We start from the raw sequence: 27,403 nt of genomic DNA on the forward strand, positions 1-27,403 counted from the left end.
GTTCATGGGAAATAAAAAATTCATGGGATTGATTTATTCACATGAAGTTTACCGGCCCTTAACACGATAACTTGAGCAAAAATCCATATATCTTTACTAAACTTAGTTCACGTACTTATCTGAACTCACTTTATCTTAGTTTAAGAAATGGCCGACTTTTTCGATATCGAAAATTACGAAAAATTCAAAAAATGCCATAATTCTATACCAAACACGAAAAAAGGGATAAAACATGGTGATTGGATTCGTTTTTTGACGCAAAATATAACTTTGGAAAAAACTTTGTAAAATGGATGTGAAACCTACCATATTAAGTAGAAGAAAATGAAAAAGTTGTCCAGGAATCTTGGCAGGAATACTGTTCGTGGTATTACTATATAAATAAATTAGCGGTACCCGACAGATGATGTTTTGGGTCACCCTGGTCCACATTTTGGTCGATATCTCGAAAACGCCTTCACATATACAACTTAGGGCCACTCCCTTTTAAAATCCTCATTAGTACCTTTAATTTGATACCCATATCGTACAAACGCATTCTAGAGTCACCCCTGGTCCACCTTTATGGCGATATCTCTAAAAGGCGTCCACCTATAGAACTAAGGCCAACTCCCTTTTAAAATAATCATTAGCACCTTTCATTTGATACCCATGTCATACAGACACATTCCAGGGTTACCATAGGTTCATTTTCCTACATGGTGATTTTCCTTTATTTTATCTCCAAAGCTCTCAGCTGAGTATGTAATGTTCGGTTACACCCGAACTTAGCCTTCCTTACTTGTTAAATCCTCGTTTTGATATTTTATCACCTACAACGGCGTTATACTGGGGTCAATTCGTTACATCCGTGATCATATAACTCGTCACGTAAAGACATGATTTTCGGATTATGACATACGCGAACATACTACTTTGATCGTAATTTCGGATCGGAACATACGTGACGATTGACTAAACGTACACGTTACGTTCCACTTTCATTCGAACACAAACTGGCGATCGTATACACACAAATTTCATTCAAAATGTAAGAAAATTGTTAAAATAGATGAATAAATAAAATATAATAACATACTTCAAACTTTTTTTATTAACAAAAGTCGAATTCAAACAAGCCTAAAGGAAATATAGGCGGGATTCATGGCGAGACACCCGCTTTGGTATCGACTTGCTTCAAATTTAATTTCTCCAGAAAGTAACTAAAAGCTTCTTAAGCTAAACGAAATCTCTTCAAGAAACTGCAATAATTTTTTGTTACAAAAAAATAATACATAAATGATATGCTTGCGCTTTGTTCGATAAGTCCAAATGGTTACTGTACTCTCATAACCGCCTTCGGAATATCTTTTCATCGCCTTAGCTATTACTGTTGCTCAAAAAAAACAATAAAATTGGATCCATCGCAACCTGGTTTATCAGGGGCTCCAATCGTAACATAAAATCACGGATCGGCAATCATACGAAAGAATATTACGTGATACGTCAAACATATAAACAAAATGGGATTATAACATACGATAGCAAACGGAACGTAATTTATTTTCAAAAATTTTAACTAAATTGTATAAAATTTATTTTAAATTTATAATTTATTAAATAACTAAAATTAGTTTGTGTAAAATTATAAATTTTTTTTACGATCCACATTGGTTTGGATTGTATTTTTAGCTCACAATAGATTTTGAACTATCGAATTGGTTGCCAAAAATATAAAAAAAAAATAAAATAAATAACTGCGATGGATCCAATTTTATTGTTTTGTTTGAGCTCCAATAAATTATTGCAGTTTCTTGAAGAGATTTCGTTTAGCTTAAGAAGCTTTTAGTTACTTTCTCGAAAAATTAAATTTGAAGCAATCCAATGCCAAAGCGGGTGTCTCGCCACGAATTTCGCCAATATTTCCTTTTGCCTTGGATTAAGCTTGTTTGAATTCTACCTTTGTTTATAATAAGAGTTTGAAATTTGGTGTACGTTCAAAGTAGTACGTTCGCGTATGTCATAATCCGAAAATCATGTTTTTACGTGACGAGTTATACGAGCAGGGATGTTACGATTAAGCCCCAGCACACTATCATAAGGTATGTTTAGTTGAAGTTTTATTTGGGAAGAAAGTTGCAAATTCGTGCTGGGAAAATTTCATCAAAACCATAAATTTCTTAAAACTTAAAAATCGCAAAGGACATGATATGTGAGAATTAATAAAACAAACAAGTAAAAATGGGTCGGTCCTCGGCTGTACCGAAGGCCTCACACTCTTCATGAATGGAGCTGAACAATAACACTATGCGAAAAAATCAGCTTTTTTTCTGGGTATTGGACCAAACCCACTCTTTTGTAGAGATTGAGGCTTAAGTAGACAAAGTACTATCTCCGTTTTTCGAAGTTAGCCTCCAAATAATAGATATCGGCTTTCGAAGTTGGAAATTGTAAATTTCGAAATTTTTGTTTTTTTGTTACCGCGTTCAGCAAATTAAAAAGTAAAAATGTGGTCGTGGTCCGCTCTTTTCCCTTATTTGAAGGGCTGAATTCTTTTTTTGAGAAATTTAGTATAACAGCTGTTATAACGAGGTGAAAAGTGAGATAGTCCCATGATAGTGGCTGAACAATCAGTTATGTGGGATATATATTATTTATATCACCGATCTTAACGATTTTTTCAGACAACAATGCATGTCTTATATGTACGCATCTTGTTAAATTCCAAGCTTCTGGCCTTTAAAAAGAGGAAGATATCACGTTAAACCTCTTATCTGAACAATCGGTTGGATCGGATATATAATAAATATATGACCGATTGTAACAATTGTTTTTAGACAAAAATATGTGTCGTATTTGTGAGAATAAGGAAAACTTTTAAGCTTCTAGCGGTTAAAATGAGGAAGAAATTCCGTTAAACCTCTTATTTGAACATATGTTGGATATATATTAAATATATGACCAATCGTTAAAAGCGAGCGCAACAAGATTGTGTGAACGCTACCGCGAGTTGAAAATGGAAGTGAGACGCCTTTTCAGGAAGCAAAAAAACAGGGGCTGAAAGGTATGAGTGCAAGGAATTTGATCTGCTAGCCACCAGGAATAACGCCAGCAATTTTTACCAAAAAATTCGGCGACAGACGGAAGATTTGAGTTCCGGGGCAAACTTCTGTAAGAACGAAAATGGCGACCTTGTCACCGATGTCCAGAAAGTACTTAGACAATGGAGGGAATACTTCTCTGCTCTCCTAAATGGAGAGAGCGATGTACCGCACAGGGATGATGAATCCGATCTCTCAATCCATGATGATGGAATTAATGTCCCCCACCCGATTATGACGAAGTCATAATAGTAAAAAGCAAATTAAAAAACAAGGCCGCGGGTGCTGATGGATTGCCTGCGGTGAGATTCAAATACGACGGCGAGCAGTTGGTAAGACGCATGTATCAGCTTCTTTGTAAAATATAGTCGGATGAGTACATGCACAACGATTGGAATCGAAGTGTTGTTTGCCCAGTCCACAAGAAAGGCGATCCTGCAAACTGCCTCAACTAACGCGGAATCAGCCTTCTTAATATCGCATATAAGCTCCTGTCAAGTGTAATGCGCGAAAGATTGAATCCCACCGTCAATCGGCTGTTTGGACCTTATCAGTGCGGCTTCAAACCTGGTAAATATACTATTGACCAGATTTTCAAAATGCGTCAAATCTTGGAAAAAACCCGCAAGAAGGAATTGACATACATCACCTCTTCGACGATCATAAAGCCGCTTTCGACAGCGCGAAAAGGAGCTGCCTATATGCCGCTATGTCTGAATTTGGTTTCCCCGCAAAGCTTATACGGCTGCGCAAAATGACGCTGAGCAACACCATCAGCTAAGTCATTTTTTAATTTTGAAACAGTAAGAGACTTTGTTTATTTGGGAGCCAGCATTAACAAACAACATCAGCTCTGTAATCCAGCGAAGAATCACTCTTGCCAATATATTCTACTCTGGACTAGTAAAGTCTTCTCTCGGCAAGTGAAAACGAAAAGTTCTTCGAAGGATTTACGGACCTCTACGCGGTGGCGATTACCGAAGAAGATTTAAAGATGAGCTTTACGTAGGCATCAACATAGAGCAGCGATTTAAAATGCTGCGACTGCGCTGGCTAAGCCATGTAATGCGAGTGAAAGATGACGCTCCGGCTAAGAAAGTATTTTTTATCGGAACCCGCCTATGGAGGCTGAGGAAGGCGGCCCCCACTCCGTCGGAAGGACCATGTGGAAAACGATTTAAATTCCCCTAGTGTGGCCAATTGGTGCCAGTTAGCAGAGCGAAGATTCGACTGGCGCACCTTGTTGGACGGCAATAACCGTTTAAACGGTTAAACGTCAATTAAGTAACTAAGAAATATCACCAATCCTAATAATTTTTTTAGACAACAATGCATTCCTTCTATATAAACATCAATGGAAATTTCAATCTTCTACCAATTAAAACGAGGAATAAATGACAAAACCCCTTTTTTATAAAAATCGGTTGTATAGTGGTACGATCCGGTCGGTACCGACAAAAAAATGAATGGGACACCCAAATATACCAGCTCACAAAATTTAATCAAGAAATCTCAAAAATTTAGGTAGTACTTTGCGTTAAAACAGACAGCCAGACAGACACACGGACAGACAAACGGACATGGCTAAATCAACTCGGCTCGTCATCCTAATCATTTCGCTATACTTATTGGTGGGCCTATCTCTTCTTCTTTAAGGACTTACAATGTTGAGATTCGTGACAAACTTAATATACCACTCCATCTTTGTGAAAGGTGTCTATACGCGTGAGTACCAAGTACTCGTGAAGTTCGATGTGTAAACAGAGACAGGTGTAAGTCAAGCAGAGCTCGCCCAGGCGTTAAAGTTAAATCACTACATATGTAACTTTTCCAGAAACAAGTAATTGGGGCTATTTGAGAAGACCTTTGTCAGCTTTTTATCGATAAAAACCGATACCAACAAGTTATTGTCTTATTATCGGCTAGTATTGATAGGGAACTGCTATCGAGTTTTCGATTTGCTATCAGCTTGTCATTGTTTTCGCATTGGTTTCTTATTGAAGGGTTAGACATGTGTCATTGATTTTATATTGAAGTTTTATCGGCATCTGTTTCATAACAAAACGATTTGTTGTCGTTTACGCATCGATAACATTACGATACATAACACTCCGATAAGGAATCGACAGCTTTTCGTCGACAAATCGAACGTTTTGATAACAAAATCGATAACAAATAGATAATACGTCGAAAAAAATTGGTAGCACTCCGATAACAAACCTCCTATAAGCTTTTGAAAACAAGTCAATAAATTTGTAAAATCGATGACAAACCCGTCGATTAAAAATCTATTTTATTTAATTTAAGTTAGTTTGATAAAATTTTGTATTTTATTTTACTTCATTTCATGTTATTTTATTTTGCTTAGTATATTTAATTTTTTTCTTGCACTTTATAATTTCATAAAAATGTAACCAAATAATGTACAAAGATGTTACAACAACTAAAGCCCGTAAATAACTTAAATCTCGAAACCTGACTACACGCTTTATTTTTTTTTAACTCTGTCTCAGTAATTATCACGCATTTGCTCGTGTTTTCTAGCTCTTAATTTCCAGAAAAACAGAAGTTTATACATCTCTACGTGCACTTGCATGCATAAAAATTTTGTATATGCTCAGAGACTTTAATTTATATGTAGGCGACGTGTTTGCTTGAATTGCTATGTTATTTCCCTGACTGTGTTGTTGTTGTGTTAACAGTACTTTGCCCCATTCAATAGGTGCGACCACTCACAAAATGTACTAGCAGTTTCAATAGGGGTGGACCATAATGAGAGGGGTGTTAAGAGGCGTAGGTTACAAATTACAATTGAAAAGATGATTGGTGTCATGTGGAGACGCATCGAATGCAGGACAAACATTTCATATGTCGGGGTTCATTCTTGACAAGTAAGAGTTCAACCTGTTACAGTATCCAGAACGAAAATGGGCCAGGGTGGCTTGTGCCTCCTTGGTTGTGTGCTTTCTCTTCTTATGGGATATTGTACATTGATAACGGGGTTCACCGGGTGCGCCATGGTAAAAGCGTTTACCGATTCTGTGTGGATTTGGCTTAGGGACTTCTCAAACTCGTCTGGATAAAACGGCTGTTTTGGCAGAAGCCGGACCTCATCATAGTGCATATGGAGATGTTCCCTTAACTCTCTTGGAGGGGAGCGTGTTCCACCTACCACATCGAAGTTACTGGGCTCAACACCCGTAACATCAAAAGTTAGAAACAAGTTTTTTCAATTAGAGAAGGTTTTTCTAATCGGGGTCGCCCCTTGGAAGTGATTTGGCAAACACTCTTGAGTGTGTTCTTGCCATGAAAAGATTCTCAGCGAAAATTCATCTAGAAGAGAAGCCTGGCTTAAATCACCTCGGAGGTAAAGCGCGCAAAGCATATTTTTTGTTAAGACTATTCCGACTTTTTCTGTTAAACACTACTTTTGCTCAAATCGTTTCTCTTTTCGTACTTTCACTCTAACTCTCCCTCTTCCTGTTATTACCTTTACTTTTCCGACTTCCCTGTAACTTCCTCTACGTTCGCTTCTCCCTTTCCTCCTTTTTATTCTGCTTTCTTTCGATTTCCTTTCTACAATGTGTATATATATCCAGCTTGGATTTTTTCCGGACATTGCGTTACTAAAGGAGTAAAAAATTAGCAAAATAGTATCAAAAATTTGCCCTCCCTACTACTTCAAAATTCATGACCGGATTATGAGGACGGTAAAATTTTTGTTGTTGTGCTAATGACTTCGCCTGTCTAGTTTTATTGTATCACGAAAGAAATGATGAAAGTTAAAAAATCATATAAAATTATAAAAAAGAAACACAAATTTAAAATTTCTCAAAACAAAATTTATTAAGTAATGCGGTTTTCATTATTTCGCACTTTATATATAGTAAATTGAAATATATTAAAGTAAATGTATGTTTTTGTTGTTTTTTCAAATAATTAATTATTGACTTTAAACAATAAACAATTTAATAATTAATTGCATTATTTGCCAACATAAAAAGTAGATACTTAAATCGCATTAGTAATTATTATATAGTATATATTTCTATGTATTTATTTAGAAATCGGGAAAAATTACACAATCTATTGAAACTTAAAAACAAAAAATATTGCTAAATTCAACTTAATAATAAAAAAACAAAATATATTATATTATTTTTATAATAATAATAATAGTTGATAATAATAATTAATTGATGAATAGATAAAAAAAAATATATATGTATATTAGACTGGGTCGATTTATTAACCGATATCGCGCCATCGATTTTTCGATAGGATTTGTGCTCAGGAATAATTTTCGAGCCTGCGAAATTTCATTTTTTTACTTTTTTTCGACTTTGATTTTTAAGGTTTTTTTCATGACCTAAAAAATTTCATTTGATTGTAAATATTTTTTTTTTTTTTTTTTTCAAAAAATTGTTATCGCCAACGTTTTTAGCGGACAGCTTTGGGTCGGACAGGATATACATATTAACATTTTTTTAGTACGTCATGAAAAAAACCTTAAAAATAAAAGTCGAAAAAAAGTCAAAAAAATGAAATTTCGCAGGCTAAAATTATTTTTTTGGGTATGCGTAGTGGAACGTTTTTTCCTGAGCCCAAATCCTATCGAAAAATCGATGGCGCGATATCGGTTAACTTTCGTCCATACAAATCGACCCACCCTAATGTATATACATAGTATACAAATTAATTGTCAACAGTATAATAAACTGATGAGCCAGATTCCTTTGTTTTTGATTTGTGTAAACAATATTTTTGGTGACCGAGTGTGATCTCTCGTGCAGAAGCATGGACCATCACAAAATCAGACAAAGCGGATCTTGAAGTATTCAAGAGAAAAGTTCTTCAAAAGATTAACGGATCTCTACGCGTTGGTGACGGTGAGTACCGAAAAAGATTTAATGATGAGCTTTACGCAGACGTCAACATGTCCAGCGAATTAAAACGCAGCGACTGCGCTGGCTAGGCCACGTTATGCGAATGAAAGATGGCGCTCTGGCTAAGAAAGTATTTTTATCGGAATCCGCCTATGGAAACAGAGGGGGAGGGGGGCCTCCATTCCGCCGGAAGGACAAGGTGGAAAATGATTTAAATTCCTTTAATGTGACCAATTAGCGCCTGTTAACTTAACATCTCGTGTTGACAAACGAACACCACTTATATGTACATATACATTAACCTGGGTCGATTTGTATGGACGAAAGTTAAACGATATCGTACCATGGATTTTTCGATAGGATTTGGGCTCAGGAAAAAAAGTTCCACCACGCCTACCAAAAAAATCATTTTCGAGCCTGCGAAAAAAAAAATGGCGAAAGGGTAAATTTTTCGACCAAAACACTCCCCAAAACAAAAAAAAAAAATTTTTTTTCAAAAACTGTTATCGCCAACGTTTTTACAACAGTTTTTTGAAAAAAAAATTTTTTTTGTGTTTTGAGGAGTGTTTTCGCCGAAAAAATGACCCTTTCGCCGTTTTTTTTTCGCAGGCTCGAAAATTATTTTTTTGGTATGCGTAGTGGAACTTTTTTCCTGAGCCCAAATCCTATCGAAAAATCGATGGCGCGATATTGGTTAATAAATCGGCCCAGTCTAATGTACATACAGTTGCGTACACGAAAATAGCTCTAAAAATTATTAACAAATTTCATTACTCCTTGTTTTCGTTTATTTTATAAAGAAAAGCTTCAATGAATTCTGTAACTTTAACAATGCGAACTCATTTCAAAAACGTTTTTGAAAAAATTTTAAAATTGGAGCAGTGCATGAAAATTTCACATTTTTTATTTAGAATTTTCGGAATTACAATTTTGTATTCCAATCAATTTTAGTCTAACAAGTTATAAGTCTCTCAAAATTAGCATTGATTTTTATTGTACATGCATGTACACAGGGGTGTTAGAACTTTCGTTGTCTGTCGGCTAACAGGACAACTTGCGTAAAAATTGAGATATCTTTACGAAATTTAATCAGCCCTATTCTGCATTTCGACTTGGATTGGAATTTTTTCGATTTGACAATTTTGGTATTCTGTGTTCCAATCTCTTTCGATTCAACTTCGAATCGTTCGATTTTTTGTATTCTGCATTTCGATCGTAGTTCCGTTTTTCTAAGTTGAAAATTAGTTGGCGGAAAAATATTTTCTTTTTATTTTTTTATTAATTTGTAACAGAATTTTAACAAAAATGTAAGTAAAACTTGTTAAGAAATGTAGAAGGCTTGATGATGATTGTTTTTTATATGTTTCCAGGTCAAAAACAACATGTCGATGTCGAAGTCCTTGGACGTATTTGCCCCGCAAAATTATCTATCACATACTTCAAAGCATCCTTGTTAAGTCGAAAGTTTTTTTTGAACCTAAATAAGAAAATAAGTCATTAAACTTTACCACTTTTAAGTTCAATTTCTTACAATTCGCCACTCATCTCAAATGGATTACACAAATTTCGCAATATTTGCCTTTCCATTCTCGCCTGGCAGTTTTCGTATGCGTTGCTTTCCAACTCCATAAATAATGCCGGGGCTATTGATTCCATTATAATAGACAGCTATAATTTGTGTCTATTCGTTGGGTCCAGTTATATGCCAAAGAAAGCTGCCGGCGTAGAGGAAGGTGAAGCGAAAACGTAAACAATCCTTGCGGAAAGAATAAATAAACCTTTATAAAGTATTTTAGGCCAGTGCAATAAAATTAGCATCCCTAAAATTCAGAAAATGTCAACTATATTCGTGCAGGAATCCGTTTTAACAAAACTTGGTGGCCACGGCAGGGAATTGGCCAAAAGAACGACAAAAACACACTTACAATTATGAAAGCACTTCACTCAAAAAAAATATAACACTGCGGCAATATTTTCTATTGCTTTTTTTTGTACAAAATGGCGTGGATAATAAAATATAAACGTTTTTTAGCATTTTTTACAAATTTTCTTTAATTTATTTTGTTCCAATGTTCACACATTCCGTACCAACAGCTGATTTCGAAAAATCATTTGGTCTTCCTCTTCTCTTTACGATTCCGTCGTAATGCAGAATACCAAACTTCGATTAAAGCGGAGTGTAGAACGGGAACGTAATCGAAATGCAGAATAGGGGTGAATATATTGACTTGGCTATCGATAAAGTGATGAATATTGATATGTGGGTCGACTCTGACTCTAGGAGAAAAATAGAAATTTGATTGTCCATGCCATTATATATATATATACTTTATGAAAATTAACAAAATCAGCTGTCGACCATGCTCGCTTTAAATAAATTGAAAACTTAATTTCGAAAAATGAAAAAAATGCCATAAATCATTACCAAAGAACTGTGCAATAGCCGGCTGGGTATTGGATCAAACCCACTTTTTTGTAGAGATTGAAGCTTATGAAGAGCAAGTACTATTTCCGTTTTTCGAAGTTAGCCTCCAAAAAATAGATATCGGCTTTCGAAGTTCGAAATTCTACATTTCGAAATTTTATTTTTTTTGTTGACGCGCTCAGCAAATTTTTCTTTTATTTGAATGGCTGAATTCTTTTTTTGAAAAATTACAGTACGAGTAATTCCAGTGCAGAGTATGTGCAGACATGAAAGTAGTAGCTACTATCATGGGACTATCTGACTTTTCACCTTGTATAACAGTTGTTATACTAAATTTCTCAAAAAAGAATTAAAATAAGGGAAAAGAGCGGACCACGACCACATTTTTACTTTTTTAATTTGCTGAACGCGTTAACAAACAAAATAAAATTTCGAAATGTAGAATTCCGAACTTCGAAAGCCGATATCTATTTCTTGGAGGCTAACTTCGAAAAACGGTGATAGTACTTGTTTATACTTAAGCCTCAATCTCCTCAAAAAAGTTGGTTCGGTCCAATTCAAAGAAACAAAGTTGATTTTGTCGCATAGTGAGATAGTTGAAGAATGAACTTTCACATGTGTGTTCACGAAAAAATACAAATTTAGCAAAATTAAAAGAAGGAGGTGGCACCGCCCACATTTTGAAGAAGAAAATCAATTCAGCTAATTGTTATACATTATGGCCACCAGAGGTTTGTGTCTCCGATTTTAGGTACACCCTGTTCTGCAGCTAGTTATTTAACCACTGCCGCTAGATGGGTCTCCTATGCATTATCTAAGCGAGGATAAGCGTTTTTTTACGCGCAAACGTAAACGTATACGAGTGTAAAAAAAAAAAAACACGGCTATTGTGAGTAGTCGACCGAACACCAAACCATTATATATTTTTGAAGGTTTCGGTGATATCGTCATCCGAGCGTGGGAGATAATTTCTATTGAAAATCAAAGTGTGATATGCTCATACCTAATGTTTAACTTTTTGCAACAAAAGAAATTTTTTAAACTCTGGAAGAAGAAAAAAATAAATTTTTTGAATCACTCTAATGTACTGTGAACAAAAGTATGCGCTGGCGTATGTATTTTTTGAAAATTTAAATTTGAAACATTTTACTATTTAACTATACTTAGTGATTTAAGTAAACAAAAACAATAATAATAATAAAGAAAGAATTTATTTAACTAAATACAAATAAAATCATTAAAAATTACGTGATTTGCGCTAGGAAGTTATAGATACATACTAAGTATTTATAGTTCATATGGTATAACTAAAAATTTCATTGCCTAAATAGGCACTGACCGCACTAATATTCATTATTTAATATAATGGATTGATATAATAAATTTACTTTCGAACAAAGTTCGACAACAGGAAAATGATTGTTCTTTAATGGCCCAATTTCGATTTAATGTCGTTTTTTTGGTCGACAAAATATGTTCCGTTAATAAACCCAAAAGCGAACACAGCATCAAAAGCAAAGTATAAGTTTAAACTGAATTTTCACCTTTGCTTAAGCTGTTGTTATTCGAGCCCAAATTTTTATTTCTTTTCTTTGATCGTATTGTTCTAATTTAAGAAATGAGACCGAATAAAATCGTTCATTTGATTTTTTAAGGACCACCCTAATGTATATACACCTTAGATTAGAAAATAGCAACAAAATTTACTTACGAAATAATTCAGTAATTTGTGTTTAATTTTCATTAATTGGAACAAAAAATCTTGAATGAATTGTGAAACGAAAACTATGTAAAGCAAATTCGAAAACGTTTCCAAAAAAAAAAAAATCGAAGATACGAAAAGTTTTTTAAATCAGAAAAATTGTTCAATTGTTTAGTTTTTTGGAAAACTTTTGAGTATGTTTTTTTGTAGTGCAATGTATTTTATTCTAACAAAATATAAGTTTAAGACCTAAAAATTCGCATTCGATTTTTGACAAATTTTTTTCCTAAATGGTGCTAGATATTTTTTTCAGTATAAACAGTTTGTTCCCAAAGACTTGTACTTTGTGAGACTAAAATGATTTGAATTTGCGATCTTTAAAATATTTATATTTAAAAAATTTTTACGAATTTCGAATTTTTTGAAAACGTAATCGAAATTGTTTTACATAGTTTTCTTTTTAAAGTTCATTCAAGTCATTCGAAAACAAAAGAATTTTAAAATAATTTGATTAATTTTAAAATAATGTTGCTATTTTTTCAAGGTGGCTCAATTTGTACCAAGTGATTCAAATAACAACGGTACATTTTCGCTTAAAGGTGCTTAAAAAACAGGTTTAGTCCAAGAGAATATACTCCTTCGGTTTTTAGAAACTTGAAATGTCAAAATTGCGGGCGTTCTTTGTTAGCCATGCTACGATTTTTGAATATTAGAAAATTTATCGATATGGATTCAAACTCGCTTCGGAGATTTTTATGGAAGTATTTACAACAAAAATTTTCATTTCGAATTTTTCTAGTTGTATTATATGCATTTTGTATAATACAAAAAATTTTCTTGAAAAACTTGAAATAGACAAATTTTAAAATTTTGAAAACGACTTTGCTGGATTCTTCTTTGTCAGAACTTCGTCATACGTTGAATGCGAGGTTTTAACTTAGGTTGTTTCTATTCGTTCGTAAATTCAGCACAATAATTTCCGATTTTTGTGTTCTTTTTTTCTGTTTTTTTTTTTATTATGCTTCATTCTAGACAATAAAAAAATTATTTTCCGGATAAACAGCAACTTCCTTTGACTTAAAACGTATCCTCATTTAAAGGTTGTAAATCCAATTATCGGACGGTTATACATGGAACGACCCAAATTTTTAATTACGTTTTGTTGTATCATACTATTTTTTAGAGTTTACTGTGTTAAAATTTGCTTGTGTTTAAAAAAAATTCCCCAAGTTTAAGTCACTTACTTTTCGGTAATTATAAACTTAATATAGATATTTTTTTTGTTTTAAGAAATATGCATATTTTGATGCTGTTATTATCTGCTATTGACATTGAATTTTATTTTAAAAGTTATACAGAGTTGCCCTTTTTAAAAATTTTTTACTCTTCATATACATAGCTTAACATAATTAGATACATCCCGTGTACTGATCATTTCGTCTACGGAATTAAAATAATTTTACTTAAAAATTAGACAGGACAAATTTATTTATTTATTTTTTGTTTTTTTGTTTTAATTTTCAAAGCTTAACTCAAAATCATTATTGCCGAAATGGATAGTTCCAAATCTAGAATTTTCGAAAATATATTGTGTTGTAATGTTTTAAAAATCCTTCAAAGTGTGCTGTACAAATTTTCATGTTGTTCACAACGAAAATTTAAAATATTTTTCGATATTTAAAAACTTTTCTTACTTGGTGGTTAAACATATTTCTGCATGAGTTTATAACCTCAACATTGGTAATATCTAACCATTTTCCTAAGCAGTGTGCACACTTATTCACGCACAATTACAACCTGGATTTCTTCGAAAGTTGATAGTAAACTGAAAGTTGATGGATACTCAAAGCCATAAAAAGTTACACACGTCCTGTGGAAGATATATTGTACGGGGCTTCGCTTCTCCCCCTGCACTTTGGATTGATGTGAAAATCTGTGTGTTTATTTTTGGTTTTACACTTTATCGATCATCACACATTTTTTTTGGTTTACTCACGATTGCAATTTAAAAAATTTCTAGGTTCCAAATTTTTATGAAATTCAAATTTTTTTATTTTTTATTTCTCCCGGTATTTGAAATTATATTCAAGACATGGAACGGTTGTAACTACTTCTCTTTGTTTCAAAATATTTCGAAGTTATTTATTGCATATTCGAAATAAATTTTTCAAAGTTATTTTCAAACCTTTTATAAGTATACCCATTTTTTTAACTTTAAGTCTTCTAAGTAGGTACATTTACAAATTGAAAAAAATTGATTCGCTAGTATTTTTAAGCGCTAATAATTTGTGTAGTAAGTCAGTTTTTTTTTATAGTTTTTTTTTTGTTTGTTTTTTTTGATGGGTAAGTGAATAGTGGAGTGAACTGCACGTGAAAATTAAGCATGAGAAAAAAAGTAGCAAGTCAGTTTATGGATGCGTAAATGTAAAAAAAAAATTATTTTAGAAATTAAGGCCATATACATAATAATGAATGTTCAACTCAGAATTATTTTCAGAGTTAAGGCCGTTTACAATTCTAGGCTGAGGGATTTGCCCTTTAATCCTTTTAAATATCATATTTTCAATAATAAAAAATCAATGATAATTTGGGCCTATATTTGCTATTATAGGTAAGCGTAAGTGCGAAGGCGACGCAGATGCCGTTCGAGTAAGTCACGGCGATTTTTGCTGTTTTATTTTTTAATTAACCCAATATGCTGAGGACGGGCGCATAATCACGATATGAATTACAAAAAAAAAACAGAAAAACATACGTCGCAATTTTTTTTTTAATCAATTAAACTCTTCTTTCTTATTTTCAATAATTTTAAAAATACGAAAATTCAGCGAAAATTTTATGAAAATTGGAGTACCCTGCATAATTTTTTTTTTCGAATAGTGTTTAAAATTTTCTTTCATATAAACAAAATGTTTACTCTGTATGGAAAAAAAATCTAAAACACCCTTAGAAAAAAGAATTGTGATAAACCAGTGCGTAATTTGAGAGACCTAAAACTTGTAATTCGTGAGACTAAAACTGATTGGGCTACAAAACTGCTTACTCAAAAATTTTGAAAGAACAAACAAAAAGTTCGAAAATTTCGCAAATTTTTCGAAAATCTTTTTGAGATTGTTTTGCATATTTTCAGTAACAAAATTCATAGAAGCTTGCATTTTTATAATATCGAAAATAGGGAGAAGAATTTAATTAACGAAATTTGTTAAAAATTTCCACTGCTATTTCTCTGTTCGCTGATGTATATCAAAGGATTTCAAAAACTGAAAACACACGCATTAATATACACCTGTGTTTACAAATATAAGAACAAGCATTCAAACACATTTTATCACTTATTCATTTGTTTTACTTATATTTCATAACTTAAAGGGAGAAAAAATGCTTTCGAAATAGTTCGAAAATCCAGAAGTCTTCATACAAGTTCCAAACTTTACAAAGCGTGTATGATTTTAGATTTAAACAATTTCTTAAAAATCTAAATACAAGTTTAAAAAAATTTCATGAATATTTTTAAAAACTTATTAAACCTTCGATTTTTTTCGAAATTGTTGAACATATTTTTCGGTATAGAAGAAGAAATGAAACAAACCAGATAATATGAGATAAAATTTGCAAATCTTTTTTGCTGCTATTGTTTAACTCGCAGGTGTATATGGGGTATTCAATCCCATTTCGACCAATTTTGAACCCGACCCCTCTTTAGAATTGGCTGAAAGTTTTTCTTCTTTTTCTAGCTTACGAAAGACGTTGTTCAGAATTGTTTCAAATTTTTTTTTCCAACTCAAAAAAAGTTATGACTTTTTAAAAAAACACCGTTTTTGTTTTCAAAATGCTATAACTTTTTCAAAAATTGACCGTTTGGGATCTTTTTTTTTTAATTTGTTTTTAAATGTATTTTTCGGAAAAAATACAAAAAAATTTGTAAAGGGTTTTTTTGTAATTTTTCAGTTTTTCGAGATTTATCGAATTTCGCCATTTTTTTTTCTCATAAAAAACTTCAATCAATTCTGAATCATCCCCACTAATCCCGGAGTGGGCCGATATTTTTTTTTTTTTTTTATTTAACAAAAACTTTAAAAATTTGTTTATTTTTTTTTTTTTCGCCCGAAAACATTCACAGTTTTTGTTCACCCTATCGCAGAGGGTGGCGAAAAAATTTTTCGTGTTCGAAAAAGATTTCACCTTATCGGCAACTCTTTGTTCGGGCGAAATGAACAGCGGGGAAACCCAAATTTGTTCACTTATATTTTACAGGCGAACGAGAGGAAAACAAAATGTAAGTAATTTTTTGTTTTGAAATTTGGTACTCTTATAATTATATGTACTATTATTATTAGAAATAAATCAATAAATAATGCACAAGCGGAAGCTTGGTGGAAAAAAGTGAAATTCCTGTATTGCTAAGTATGTAAATTCTATGTTTTAAGACAACGTATCAGTCGGCCAAGTTATCCATTGTGGACAAAGCAAGGGTTCCGAAATGTTGAGCACCTCGCTGAAACAAGATTGGCTAAGACCCACTCCACGGTCCTTTCCAACGCCTTTCCCTATGCGAAAAAACGAAGACATGTACTCAACTTTACAATTGGTGGAACTCCAAATTTGTGCTTCAATGGGGGCAAGGAGTTGATAAGATATCTAGCGAATGTTAGAATGCCGGCTTGTTTACCCGGCTTGTAATATTGGCAAAAGCTAATTGAAAAAAATATAACTTGTTATACAAAAGTGCTGAAAATAGTAACTTTTAGCTTACAGTGAATCATTTAGCTTCAAAGGGTTAGAACTGTCTCTTAATTGCCTCCGAATCGCTTTCACATTTATATTCTCCTCGCGCTCAATCAATACCAACCTTAGTGCAACACTAAACATTATTTTATACATTTTTTATTTCTATTTTTGTTGTATTTTAAGGAAATATATGCTTGTTTACAAAATTTACACAATTGCAAGTAAATTATTTATTCACTGCAAGTTCACAATAGAGCATCAGCTGTTCCGAAGTGAACTTTTGTTCGCCCGAAATTGCCGATAGGCGGAAAAAGTTCACCCGAACAAAAAAAGTGAAGGCGAACACTTTTCCGCGTGAACTTCGGGATGAGGGTGATTTTGAAAACAAAAACGGTGTTTTTTTTAAATTCATAACTTTTTTTGAGTTGGATGAAAAAATTTGAAAAAATTCTGAAAACGTCTTTCGCAAGCTAGAAAAAGAAGAAAAACTTTCAGCCAATTCTAAAGGGGTCGGGTTCAAAATTGATCGAAATGGGATGGAATACCCCATATACAATATAAACTGTGCCATGTTACAAGAAAATAAGGTAATTCCACTTTGACAAATTTTACACAAACTGTGTTGGTTGTAAGAGAACCAATTTGTCAAATGTTGAACTAGCATTGTCACCTCAACAATATGTTTTAGAAATTTTGCATTTTTATAGGGTATTGTTATCCAACAATCAATATTTAAAGCATCCATATTTACAGAGGTGTATATGTGTGATCTGATTTGAATACAACTAAAATGCCGCATCCAAAAAGTAAAATAAAATCTGTATATTTCTTTAAGGAAAGTAGTGCTTTTTAACTTTGTCCTTTAAGTGGGAAAATTACCATGCAAACCATTGCTAAACAGTTTCTTTCTCTTCCGCCAACTTTTTGGACATTGCGACTACGTTTTCCTTTTACTCTGGTTACAACATTTACTGCACCTCATTGCATATTATGAGAACGGATGTATGCGAGGCACCTTTCAATACTGTCTTGGTATATTCCAGTTTTGATTATGCAACAGATTCGACACATTCTCAGACTTCATCATACATGGGATTATTGAACCGCCTTCGGAATTTTGGAAAAACTCCTTTTATATATTTCAAGGTGTTAGTATTAATTAGCCTTATCAAGGTAACATCAATATATCTGATGAATCGAGTAGTGATAGAAATTAATTTGGTTCATCACGGATTATTCTGATCTTGATTATATGAAGCTTTCTTTCTTCATATCTCCAAATTTAGATAGACATCTGCCCATAAAAGTTCCTGCGATTTACTGATGCAACATCTTGTTTCTCTTAAGAATCTTAGCGTAAAATCGGAGCTACTGTGTTGCCTCACCTTAGCTTATCAATCACTTCGTAGCTGCAGCCTCCTTTGCTGCAACATGGCCACGGCTACTTCGTAAGGCTGTCCAGTGAGGGGAAGGCTCTGTTTAAATAAAGCGCAATTTTCACGCGCAAGCGTCTAACCGACCAACAGTAGGGCTAAGCCTTCACCAATAGTGGAGAAGAAACTATGATATCTGTTTGTTGTAACTCTTGAGCCGGTGTTGGGTTAAATACCTGCTGCAATCAATACATGCTTTACACATCGTATCAATATAAGAAAGAGGTAATATTAGAATTGCAAAACATATCAGCAACGGCCGCCGTGGTGTGGTGGTAGCGTGCTCCGCTTACCACACCGTAGATCTTGGGTTCAATTCCCGGGCAGAGCACCATCAAAAATTTAGAAACAAAAAAATACATTTATAAGCGGGGTCGCCCTTGCAGATGTCGTTCGAAGTCGGCGTAAAACATGTAGGTCCCGTTCCGAGAATTTGTAGGAAAAATTAAAAGAGCACGTCACAAATTGGAAGACAAGCTCGGCCTAAAATATCTTCGGCAGTTTTCGCGCCTTGCATTTATATATATATATTTTTTTTTAGTAGTGCTGTTTCCAACGGGAATGTCAAAACACAGTTTCTTGAAATGGGGGCAATAGCGGCCAAGAAGAAGTGGAACTACCTCTCTATACTTGTATCATGAACTGTGCTCAACATTCCGCTTTGTATTGCTCTAAGGATTGTTTTCGATCCCATTGTAAAGGTCTACATGTAGGATATGTAGCAGCACGCACATACACAGCCACGCTCACCTGATAAAATGCTTGTTCTTGTTCGTTTTTTTTGTGGATGCTATTTGGCACTGTTGTACTTCTTATGTCCAAAAAAGTGTAGTAGCTGCTAATGAAAACTGTGTAAATTGTTTATTGTAAAATTACAAAGAAATATCCTTATTTACTTTCAAACGAGCACTTAATTACATCTCTCTTTAAAATCCATACGTTTTGGACAATTTTAATTAACAAACTGTGAAAGAGAAATGAAAAGACGGGTTTTGTCCTGTTATCATTATCTAAAGGCGAAAAAGTATTCGAATTATTGGAAGCGAGGCAAAAACGCGTCTATTAATACCTCCCCCGACGGTTTTGTCTGTGTTTTAGCAATCGTCCCCGGTTTCAAACTGTTTTTCGCGGGAACTTTTGAACGGGTAGAAAAACTTAGCACTCGTGTTTGTATTCTTTATGCTGGAATAACTACGCGTCCTCAGATACCCCAACTTAAGACTTTTGTATAATTTTCTGTAGAACGCATATAGATGCAATACATTTTCATACTAAATTCGTTCAAAAAAATTTACCATCACGGCAACCCATATCTGATATTCCGCTCCTTTTTTGTTTCCCTGCGTCGCTTTCCACGACAGCAACTCCGTAATTTTGACACTTCGTTCAGTGTCAAACGCATGTTCCACGCAGGTTCCACTGAGTTCCACACAAGTTTGACACTGACCGAAGTGTCAAACGGCAGTGTGTTAGAAAGAGAAAGGAATTGTTTCCTTCTCATACATATCATACTTGTAAACCTGTACTATGTTCGAACCCTGTATGTAATACTTTCTGCAATATTGAAAACAAAAAAATTTATTTGAAAAACTGGGTATATATTATAACATAACTTTTGAAGTTTTTTTTTGTTATAGAACTTTATTACATGTATAGATCATAAACGTTTATTTTTTTGTCGCTATAAATCAACTTCGAAAGAACACTTTACGTTTGCATGTAAATACATACAAATATGGTATGTAGATATATTAGACTGGGTCGATTTATTAAGCGATATCGCGGATTTAGGATCAGGAAAAAAGTTCCACTACGCATACCCAAAAAATAAATTTTCGAGCCTGCGAAATTTCAGTTTTTTAACTTTTTTCGACTTTGATTTTTAAGGGGTTTTTCATGACCTACTAAAAAAATTTTCAGTTGATTGTAAAATTTTCATGTATACCCTGCTCGACACAAAAATGTCCGCTAAAACTTTGGCGATAACAGTTTTTTGAAAAAAAAAAAAAAAATATTTTTTTAGTAGGTTATGAAAAAAACCTTAAACGTCAACGTCGAAAAAAGTAAAAAAAAAAAATGAAATTTCGCAAGCTCGAAAATTATTTGTTTGGGTATGCGTAGTGTAGCTTTTTTTCCTGAGCCCAAATCCTATCGAAAAATCGACAGGCGATATCGGTTAACTTTCGTCCATACAAATCGACCGACCCTAATGTATATACTCAATTGAACAATTATTGTTTGTAACATACATATGCAACATGTACGTATGTGTATATTTTTGATGCTTACTAAACTATTTGTCACTTAAAAACTAATTTATTTTATTAATATATATATATGTTTTTCGAAAGTTATTAATAAACATATGTGTGTATGTATGCATGTATGCATGGTATTTCCCAGTCTGACTTTTTTTGTGTTGTTTAATTTACACGCAATTAAAAGTATTTCGGGGTCTTGTTGTTTAAACAACTTTTATTTTTTTTAGTTTTTGTTATTAGTTATGTTTTACGCTAGAAAAAAATAAAAAATTATGTAATTGCAAATGGTAGAAATTTGCTAAATGTTATTATATATTTGATTTTCTATTGAAATTGTTTATGTTTATATGTATTTGTATATACTTAATTGATTTTTGTTTTGCTGCCACCACTTTTATGTTATACGCGTACATACTTCGGCTTCATTAATGTACATTCCTTTTTTGGTTTCGTGCAAATATTTGATTAAATTAGTATTTCAAAGCTCAATTCACTAAATACAAATAAAAACTATGCGCATTTGTTTTCTTATGTTTTATTTACTTAATAGCAGTCATTATTATAACTTTTTTTTTGTTTTATCATTTTTCTTCGGTACATAGTAATGTTTTCACGTTGTTGTTTTTCATATTCATATTCATTGCTCACATCTTGTTATTAAATTATCGTTTAAATTGAACTATAATAGGTACAATTACTTTAGCATATCAATGCTGCATATATATAGTACATATTGATTAGGTTAAATACTAATTTCTATGTTAGTATTTGCAATATAAGTATGTACATATGTATGTATATATATGTACATGTATAATAAACATATGTATAACAATTTGTATGTATGCATGTATGGAAACGAAAAATGGTCAAATGCATTAGAGCAACAAAATAGATGTGATACTCGTATAGAAACTAAAAACCAATTCTTTAAATAATGCAAAGAAAAGGAAACAGGAACGAGATTGATAAAAGCACAGAATGAAAAGAGCACATTGTATGTAACATTGCACAATAGACAGTAAAGAGCGAATAAAGGAATGAAAAATAAATTTGAGAAATATCATCTTTCAAAAAGAGCCAATAAATTTTCAAATCACTTATTACTTTCGGCATTGAAATTTGTCATGAGTACGGTTTGAATTGTTTGGTATTAAAAAATAATCAAAAAAAAAAAAAATAATAATAATTTAAGCTTCGGGCATGTTTTGAAATTCAAAACATAAGGCATAACATTTTTGAAATTTTTGAAGCTATTTTCGAAGTAATTTTTCGCAACTCGTAATACTTACAACATTCTATATCGTGAAATTTGTTTGGCGACTTCGTTTTAAATTTTTTGGCAAAAAAAAAAATTCGAACCTGTTTAAACAATTAAAACAGGCTGAATGTTATTTATTCCTATTTACTGTTTTTGAAGTTATATTTTTTTTGACTATTGCGAAATACAAACTGGAAATGTTTCGAAATTCGTGATACTTTCAACATTATGTTTTTCAAAATTTATTTAAAGAGTTTGATTTAAATTTTTTGACATAAACGAAAAATTTCGAATATGTTTCAACATTAAAATTATGCTCAATGCTATCCATATTTGAAGTTTTTGCAGCTACATATATCTTATTCGAATAACGCAAAATATAAACTCAAAATGTAGCGGAATACGTGACATTTTGCAAAATTTCTTAGAGAAGATCGCATTAAATATTTTGTTTCTAATAAATACAACTTTAAAGAATTCGGAGTTGCGTTTCTTTCCTACAATTTCAGCATATAACCCTTAGCACATTTTACTATGCATGAATTCGCGAGCAACAACAAACATACATTACTTCGAATTCAAGGGGTTGTGCAACGCAATATATAGGAAGGGAGGATGGCCTGAAGGTTTAATGTGGCCACACAAATCGTTCCCGAGATGGTGGGGCCAGCACCTTAATGGTGCTGTGTTACCGGAGCGTACCAGATCTGTATCCGGCAAAGGACCATCACATCGATAACACTCCCCAAAGCCTTCGGGGAGTAACCCTAACGCTACAACATCAACAAAAACTCCCAATATTTTGCGCTAATTTTCTTTTTTGTGATTAAGTTAAAGCAAAAAAACAACTTCGAAAACTTTCCACAGTCAAATCAAAATCAAGTTATGCTCGTGCGCTGAATTTTTTTTTACGAGTCGTGCAAAAATACCACTTCTTAAATTTTTTCGAAATTCGAAATTATTAAACAGCTGTTGTAAGTGATAATAAAATATATATAATAAAACATAATAACTGTTAAAAGTGTAAGGATTGATATAACAAATCTCACAAAAAACATTAATTTTCGAAATCATAAAAAGTCTATGCTGTAATACCATAGAAAGCTGTTCGAAATACAAAACATTTACGAAGCTGTGCTTTAACTTGAAACAATAAATTTACAAAATAATAACTTAGAGCATTTTTCGAAGTTATTAAAAATACGCCTTTAGAGACATCAATCGTGCAAAACAACTAATAACTGTGCTTTATTTTAACGATTGAATTTATATTTAATAAAAACTTTTGAATAAATACCGTTGACAATTTTTCCCAATCTTACAACTTCGAGAGTTTTCGAAGTCGATTTATTTTTTTAAAGCTTATTTAATTTAAACTCAAGCGTTAAAATAAAAACATTGTTATTAATTTTTCAGCACCACTGCTCATTATTAGCAGTTTCGAAATCCAAGTTTTGTTAACTTATTGTGTTTATATGTTTGAGCCATTCGTGATTAAGTTAAAATGTCATCAAGAAAACTTAACGAAAGACACAGTAATTTACAACATTGAGTTCAGGCGTTAATGATTTGAACAATTCACAATTTTCTATGTTATACTACTTAGAAAAATGTTTTGTGTTTTCAAAAAATGTTCGATTTATTCTCTTTCTCTTAAACCATTCAAAAATGCTTTTTACAATCTCGCTTTTTATAAACAAATAAAAAAATAGTTGCAATTCCAATAGTTTGGAAAAAATTAAATGCAACTCTTACAAATCATATAAAACTGTATTTATGTAACAAAAAAAGAAATCTTTTTATGTATTCTCAACTATTTACTTTTCAGTGCTGCACACAATTTAGTCAACACAAAAAAGCCTTTTATCCCATTGGCTTTATATACATACATACATATAACATAACTAAATTTGCAAACAAAAAGTATAGTAGCTTATAAAAATATGAAAAATATTGTAAATATGTGGTATTCATACGCCATTAATCGACTTCCACATCTATACCCCATTATGAATTCCAAATCCACCATGTTACGTAATAGCTGCGCCAATCATTTATATACGTCACGTTGACGCAACGAACGTAATGAACCAGCTGGTAGTAAATGATTAACCGGCGAAGGCACCATAAATTCCTTGGTTTGGTTGTGGTTGGCATATTGATATCGACTTTGACTGTTGTTGTATTCACTATTATTGTTGTTGCTGTACTTTTGCTGCTTTATATGTTGTTCTATTTTATATGCATCAATTATTGGAAATGTTCTTATTGTTGACGATAATGCTGATGATGTTGTTTTCACTAAGGGCAAAATAATTATGTTGCTTTGATGTTTTGGCGCATTTGCGGCATTTTGAATGCTAAGCTCCCGCTCATTATAATAATTTGCATATACATTTTTCTCATTACCCTTTTGCTCGGGGGGTTCAATATTCACTGCCGCTGCCGATGTTGCAGCAGTATTTGTTGTTGTTTGTGTGGTATCTTTTTCTGGAATTTCTATTGTTTCATAATAACGACGCTCAATTTTAAAATGGCGTAATGCATTCTGCGTGCTGAATAATAAAATCGTAAACATACGATAGCGTGCTTTAAACCGTTGCGCATGTTTAACGCGCACATTTTGCGCCACACCCAACCAATTGTCATCATCATCATGTGTGGGTATGCGTATACTACGTCGATTACGTCGTGCATGTATAGCCTTGGATTGCCGTGATAGGGATAGTTCAGTTTTAATTTTACTGCTATCTATTTCAATGCCGTGCACATCTTCTTCAGCGGCAGCGCTTTGTGTTTCACTTATCTCTGATTTTATTAAGGCAGCCAGCACCACATTATCCTCATCCTCATCCTCCTCATCCTGCTTGTGTTTCATCTTTGCATTTTCTATTTCTAACGCAAGCAGTTGCTTGTTTGCACGTGTCGGTCTTAAGCTTCGGCGTTGACGAGTATTATTTGTACGCGCAGCTGCTGCAGACTTCTTATTAACATATCTTGCAGATCTCTTTGTCATTGGTTTGTTATGTTTTAGTTCATTTATAGTTTGGTCATCGTTAGAACTATCATGATTTTTATTAATTGCACTTGTACATTCATCACCATCATCATCATCGTGCGTCTCTTCTTCTGCCTCGATTTCATTCTTTGTTGGCAATGCCGACTCCGCTACCGCTTCATAATGATTATAATCAATTTCATCTGTCGCTGCTTTAATCTGTTCTATTTGTGCCAATAATATATCGATATAGTTGACTTTACGTTCCACAACTTCATCTTCATCAAAACCACTAAATGCTATCTCATCCACAAGATCAACTTCTCCTTCTTCCAGCATACTATCATTTAATTCATCAGCGCTTACAGTCTTTTCACTAACAACACATTCCTCCATATCTATCATTTCGCTACATTCAATTTGTTCCTCACCGCCTATTTCCAATAAACCATTCAAACTGTTTACACTTAGATGCTGTCTTTCGATCAATGTATGATCTGAAGATTTGCTACGTCCCAGACCGCTGGTTGTGTCACCCTCTGATTCGAGCCTTTCATGAGTATATGTAAATTGTGTATCCGATTCATGTGCTGAATAAAGTGTTGATGTGGTGCCTTCATGCTGATGTTGCTGCAAGTGCCAATCTTTGTAGTCATCCATTTCAGAAGCTACCACCACCAGCTCAGCTGGTTCTTGTACTTCCTCTTCCTCCTCCTGCACTACATTTTCTAGAACTTCATCTTCTACAACAGCTTCTGTTATGAATGGTGTCGTACGGTCTATTTCGTTTGTGTTCATAACTTCTAATTCTTCTTCATATTCAGCATATTCATTTTCGGCTAGTTCTTGCAGTTGCCGCTGCTCCAATTCTTCTTCATCTATCTCATCCATATTAATTATATTACTTTCCTTATTTGTAAATTCATCTTTAATTGGCGCCCTTTCACTTTCATCATCCATTTCTACTACGTGTTCTATTACCTCATCTGTTTCAGTTGATATCACTTCTTCTTCAACTTCCGCGTTCTCTACTTGTTGCTCTTCCTCTTGTTGCTCTTCCGCTTGCTGCTCTTCCGCTTGTTCCTCTTCAGCTTGTTCTTCTGCAGCTGGTTCTTGACTCAAGCGTTCTAGTATCTTTTGAAGTTCATCGTATTTAGCATAAAGGAATTGATGGCCCAGTAAACCTTCAATGGAGGAACGCTTTGTTGGCTCATGTTGTAGACATAACTCGACAATCAGCTGTTTCAATGCTGGTGTAGCATTCTTCCAACGTGTTGACTTATTTTGCATATCACCGTCCAGAATTCGCTGTCTAACTATACGTTCATTGATTTGTTCATTTTGACCGCGTCTAAAGGGCGGATGACCGATATACATGGTGTAAAGAGTTGCACCAAGACACCAAATATCGTAGGCTTTTGAATAATTTGTACATTTTGCGTCTACGATGCTTTCAGGTGGCGCATAATCAAGAGTGTAACGTGGCACATCCTGCCAGGTTTCGGCCGTTGAATTGTAGCTGCATGGGAGAAGAGATTTAAAAATTTAATGAAAATAATAATACGTCAAGTTCGAGTAAACCCGAAGGGGATAGACAAGTGAGAGGGAGAGTCAAATGATGAAAGAGAAAAGAGAGTGTGAGAGAACAGCATTAGATGTGAGAGAGGGGCGAGTGAGACTTACAATGCGAGAGAAGAAAGGGAAAGAAGAGAAAAAGAAAAAAGATAGGGGTAATAGAGAAGATTAAGGAAGAATATAAAAAGAGAGGAGAGTAAGGACGAATAGAGGGAAAGAGGAGAGAGAATTTGAACAAGAGAAAATGGAAAAGAGTACAAACGAAGAAGTGTAAAGATGGATAAAAGTGAAAAAGGGGAAATAGAAAAAAAGGTATAGACAAAACAGAGATGGTAAAAAAGGAGCGATGGAAAAAAGGGGCGAGACACGGAAAAAAGCGAATGGAAATGGAAACAAAGGAGAGTTGGAAAAGGGAGAGTAAAGGAAAAAGAGAGAGACGGAAAGTCTAGAGAGAAATGTATGAAAGAGCGACTTCAAAAAAAAGATATGAAACAAGTAAGGAGGGGTAAGTTCGGGTGTAACCGAACATTACATACTCAGCTGAGAGCTTTGGAGACAAATGTTGGAGTAGAATGTGCACATAATTTATTTATATACTGTAAAGATATTCCATTTTTTGTTAAAATTTTACTTTTAATTTTTTTTTTTAAGTGGGCGTGTTCGTCATCCGATTTTGCTAATTTTTATTTAGAACACATATAGTAATAGGAGTAACGTTCATCATGATATCTTCAACGACTTCAAAATTACAGCTTGCAAAATTTTTAAATTACCTTCTTTTAAAAGTGGGCGGCGCCACGCCCATTGTCCAAAATTTTACTAATTTTCTATCTGCATCATAAGGTCAACCCACCTGTCAAGTTTCATCGCTTTATCCGTCTTTGGTAATGAATTATCGCACTTTTTCGGTTTTTCGAAATTTCGATATCGAAGAAGTGGACGTGGTTATAGTCTGATTTTTTCATTTTAAATAGCGACCTGAGTTGAGTGCCCAGGAACTTACATACCAAATTTCATTAAGATATCTCAAAATTTACTCAAGTATCGTGTTTAC

At 33.4% G+C, this 27,403-nt stretch overlaps 1 protein-coding gene across 4 annotated transcripts in view; it reads right to left on the reverse strand.

Moving 5' to 3' along the window:
• Positions 1-11,476: 11,476 nt before the first annotated feature.
• JIL-1 (JIL-1 kinase) overlaps positions 11,477-27,403 on the reverse strand; it is a 169,415-nt gene continuing 153,488 nt past the window's right edge. For all 4 annotated transcript variants that reach the window (XM_067786376.1, XM_067786375.1, XM_067786374.1 and 1 more), the window contains one exon: positions 11,477-26,293. In XM_067786376.1, the coding sequence (XP_067642477.1) occupies positions 23,827-26,293 (2,467 nt within the window). In that variant the 3' untranslated portion in view covers positions 11,477-23,826. The remainder of the gene's footprint in view (positions 26,294-27,403) is intronic.

Source organism: Eurosta solidaginis, chromosome 5, assembly GCF_040869045.1.
Source record: "Eurosta solidaginis isolate ZX-2024a chromosome 5, ASM4086904v1, whole genome shotgun sequence".
NCBI lineage: Eukaryota > Metazoa > Arthropoda > Insecta > Diptera > Tephritidae > Eurosta > Eurosta solidaginis.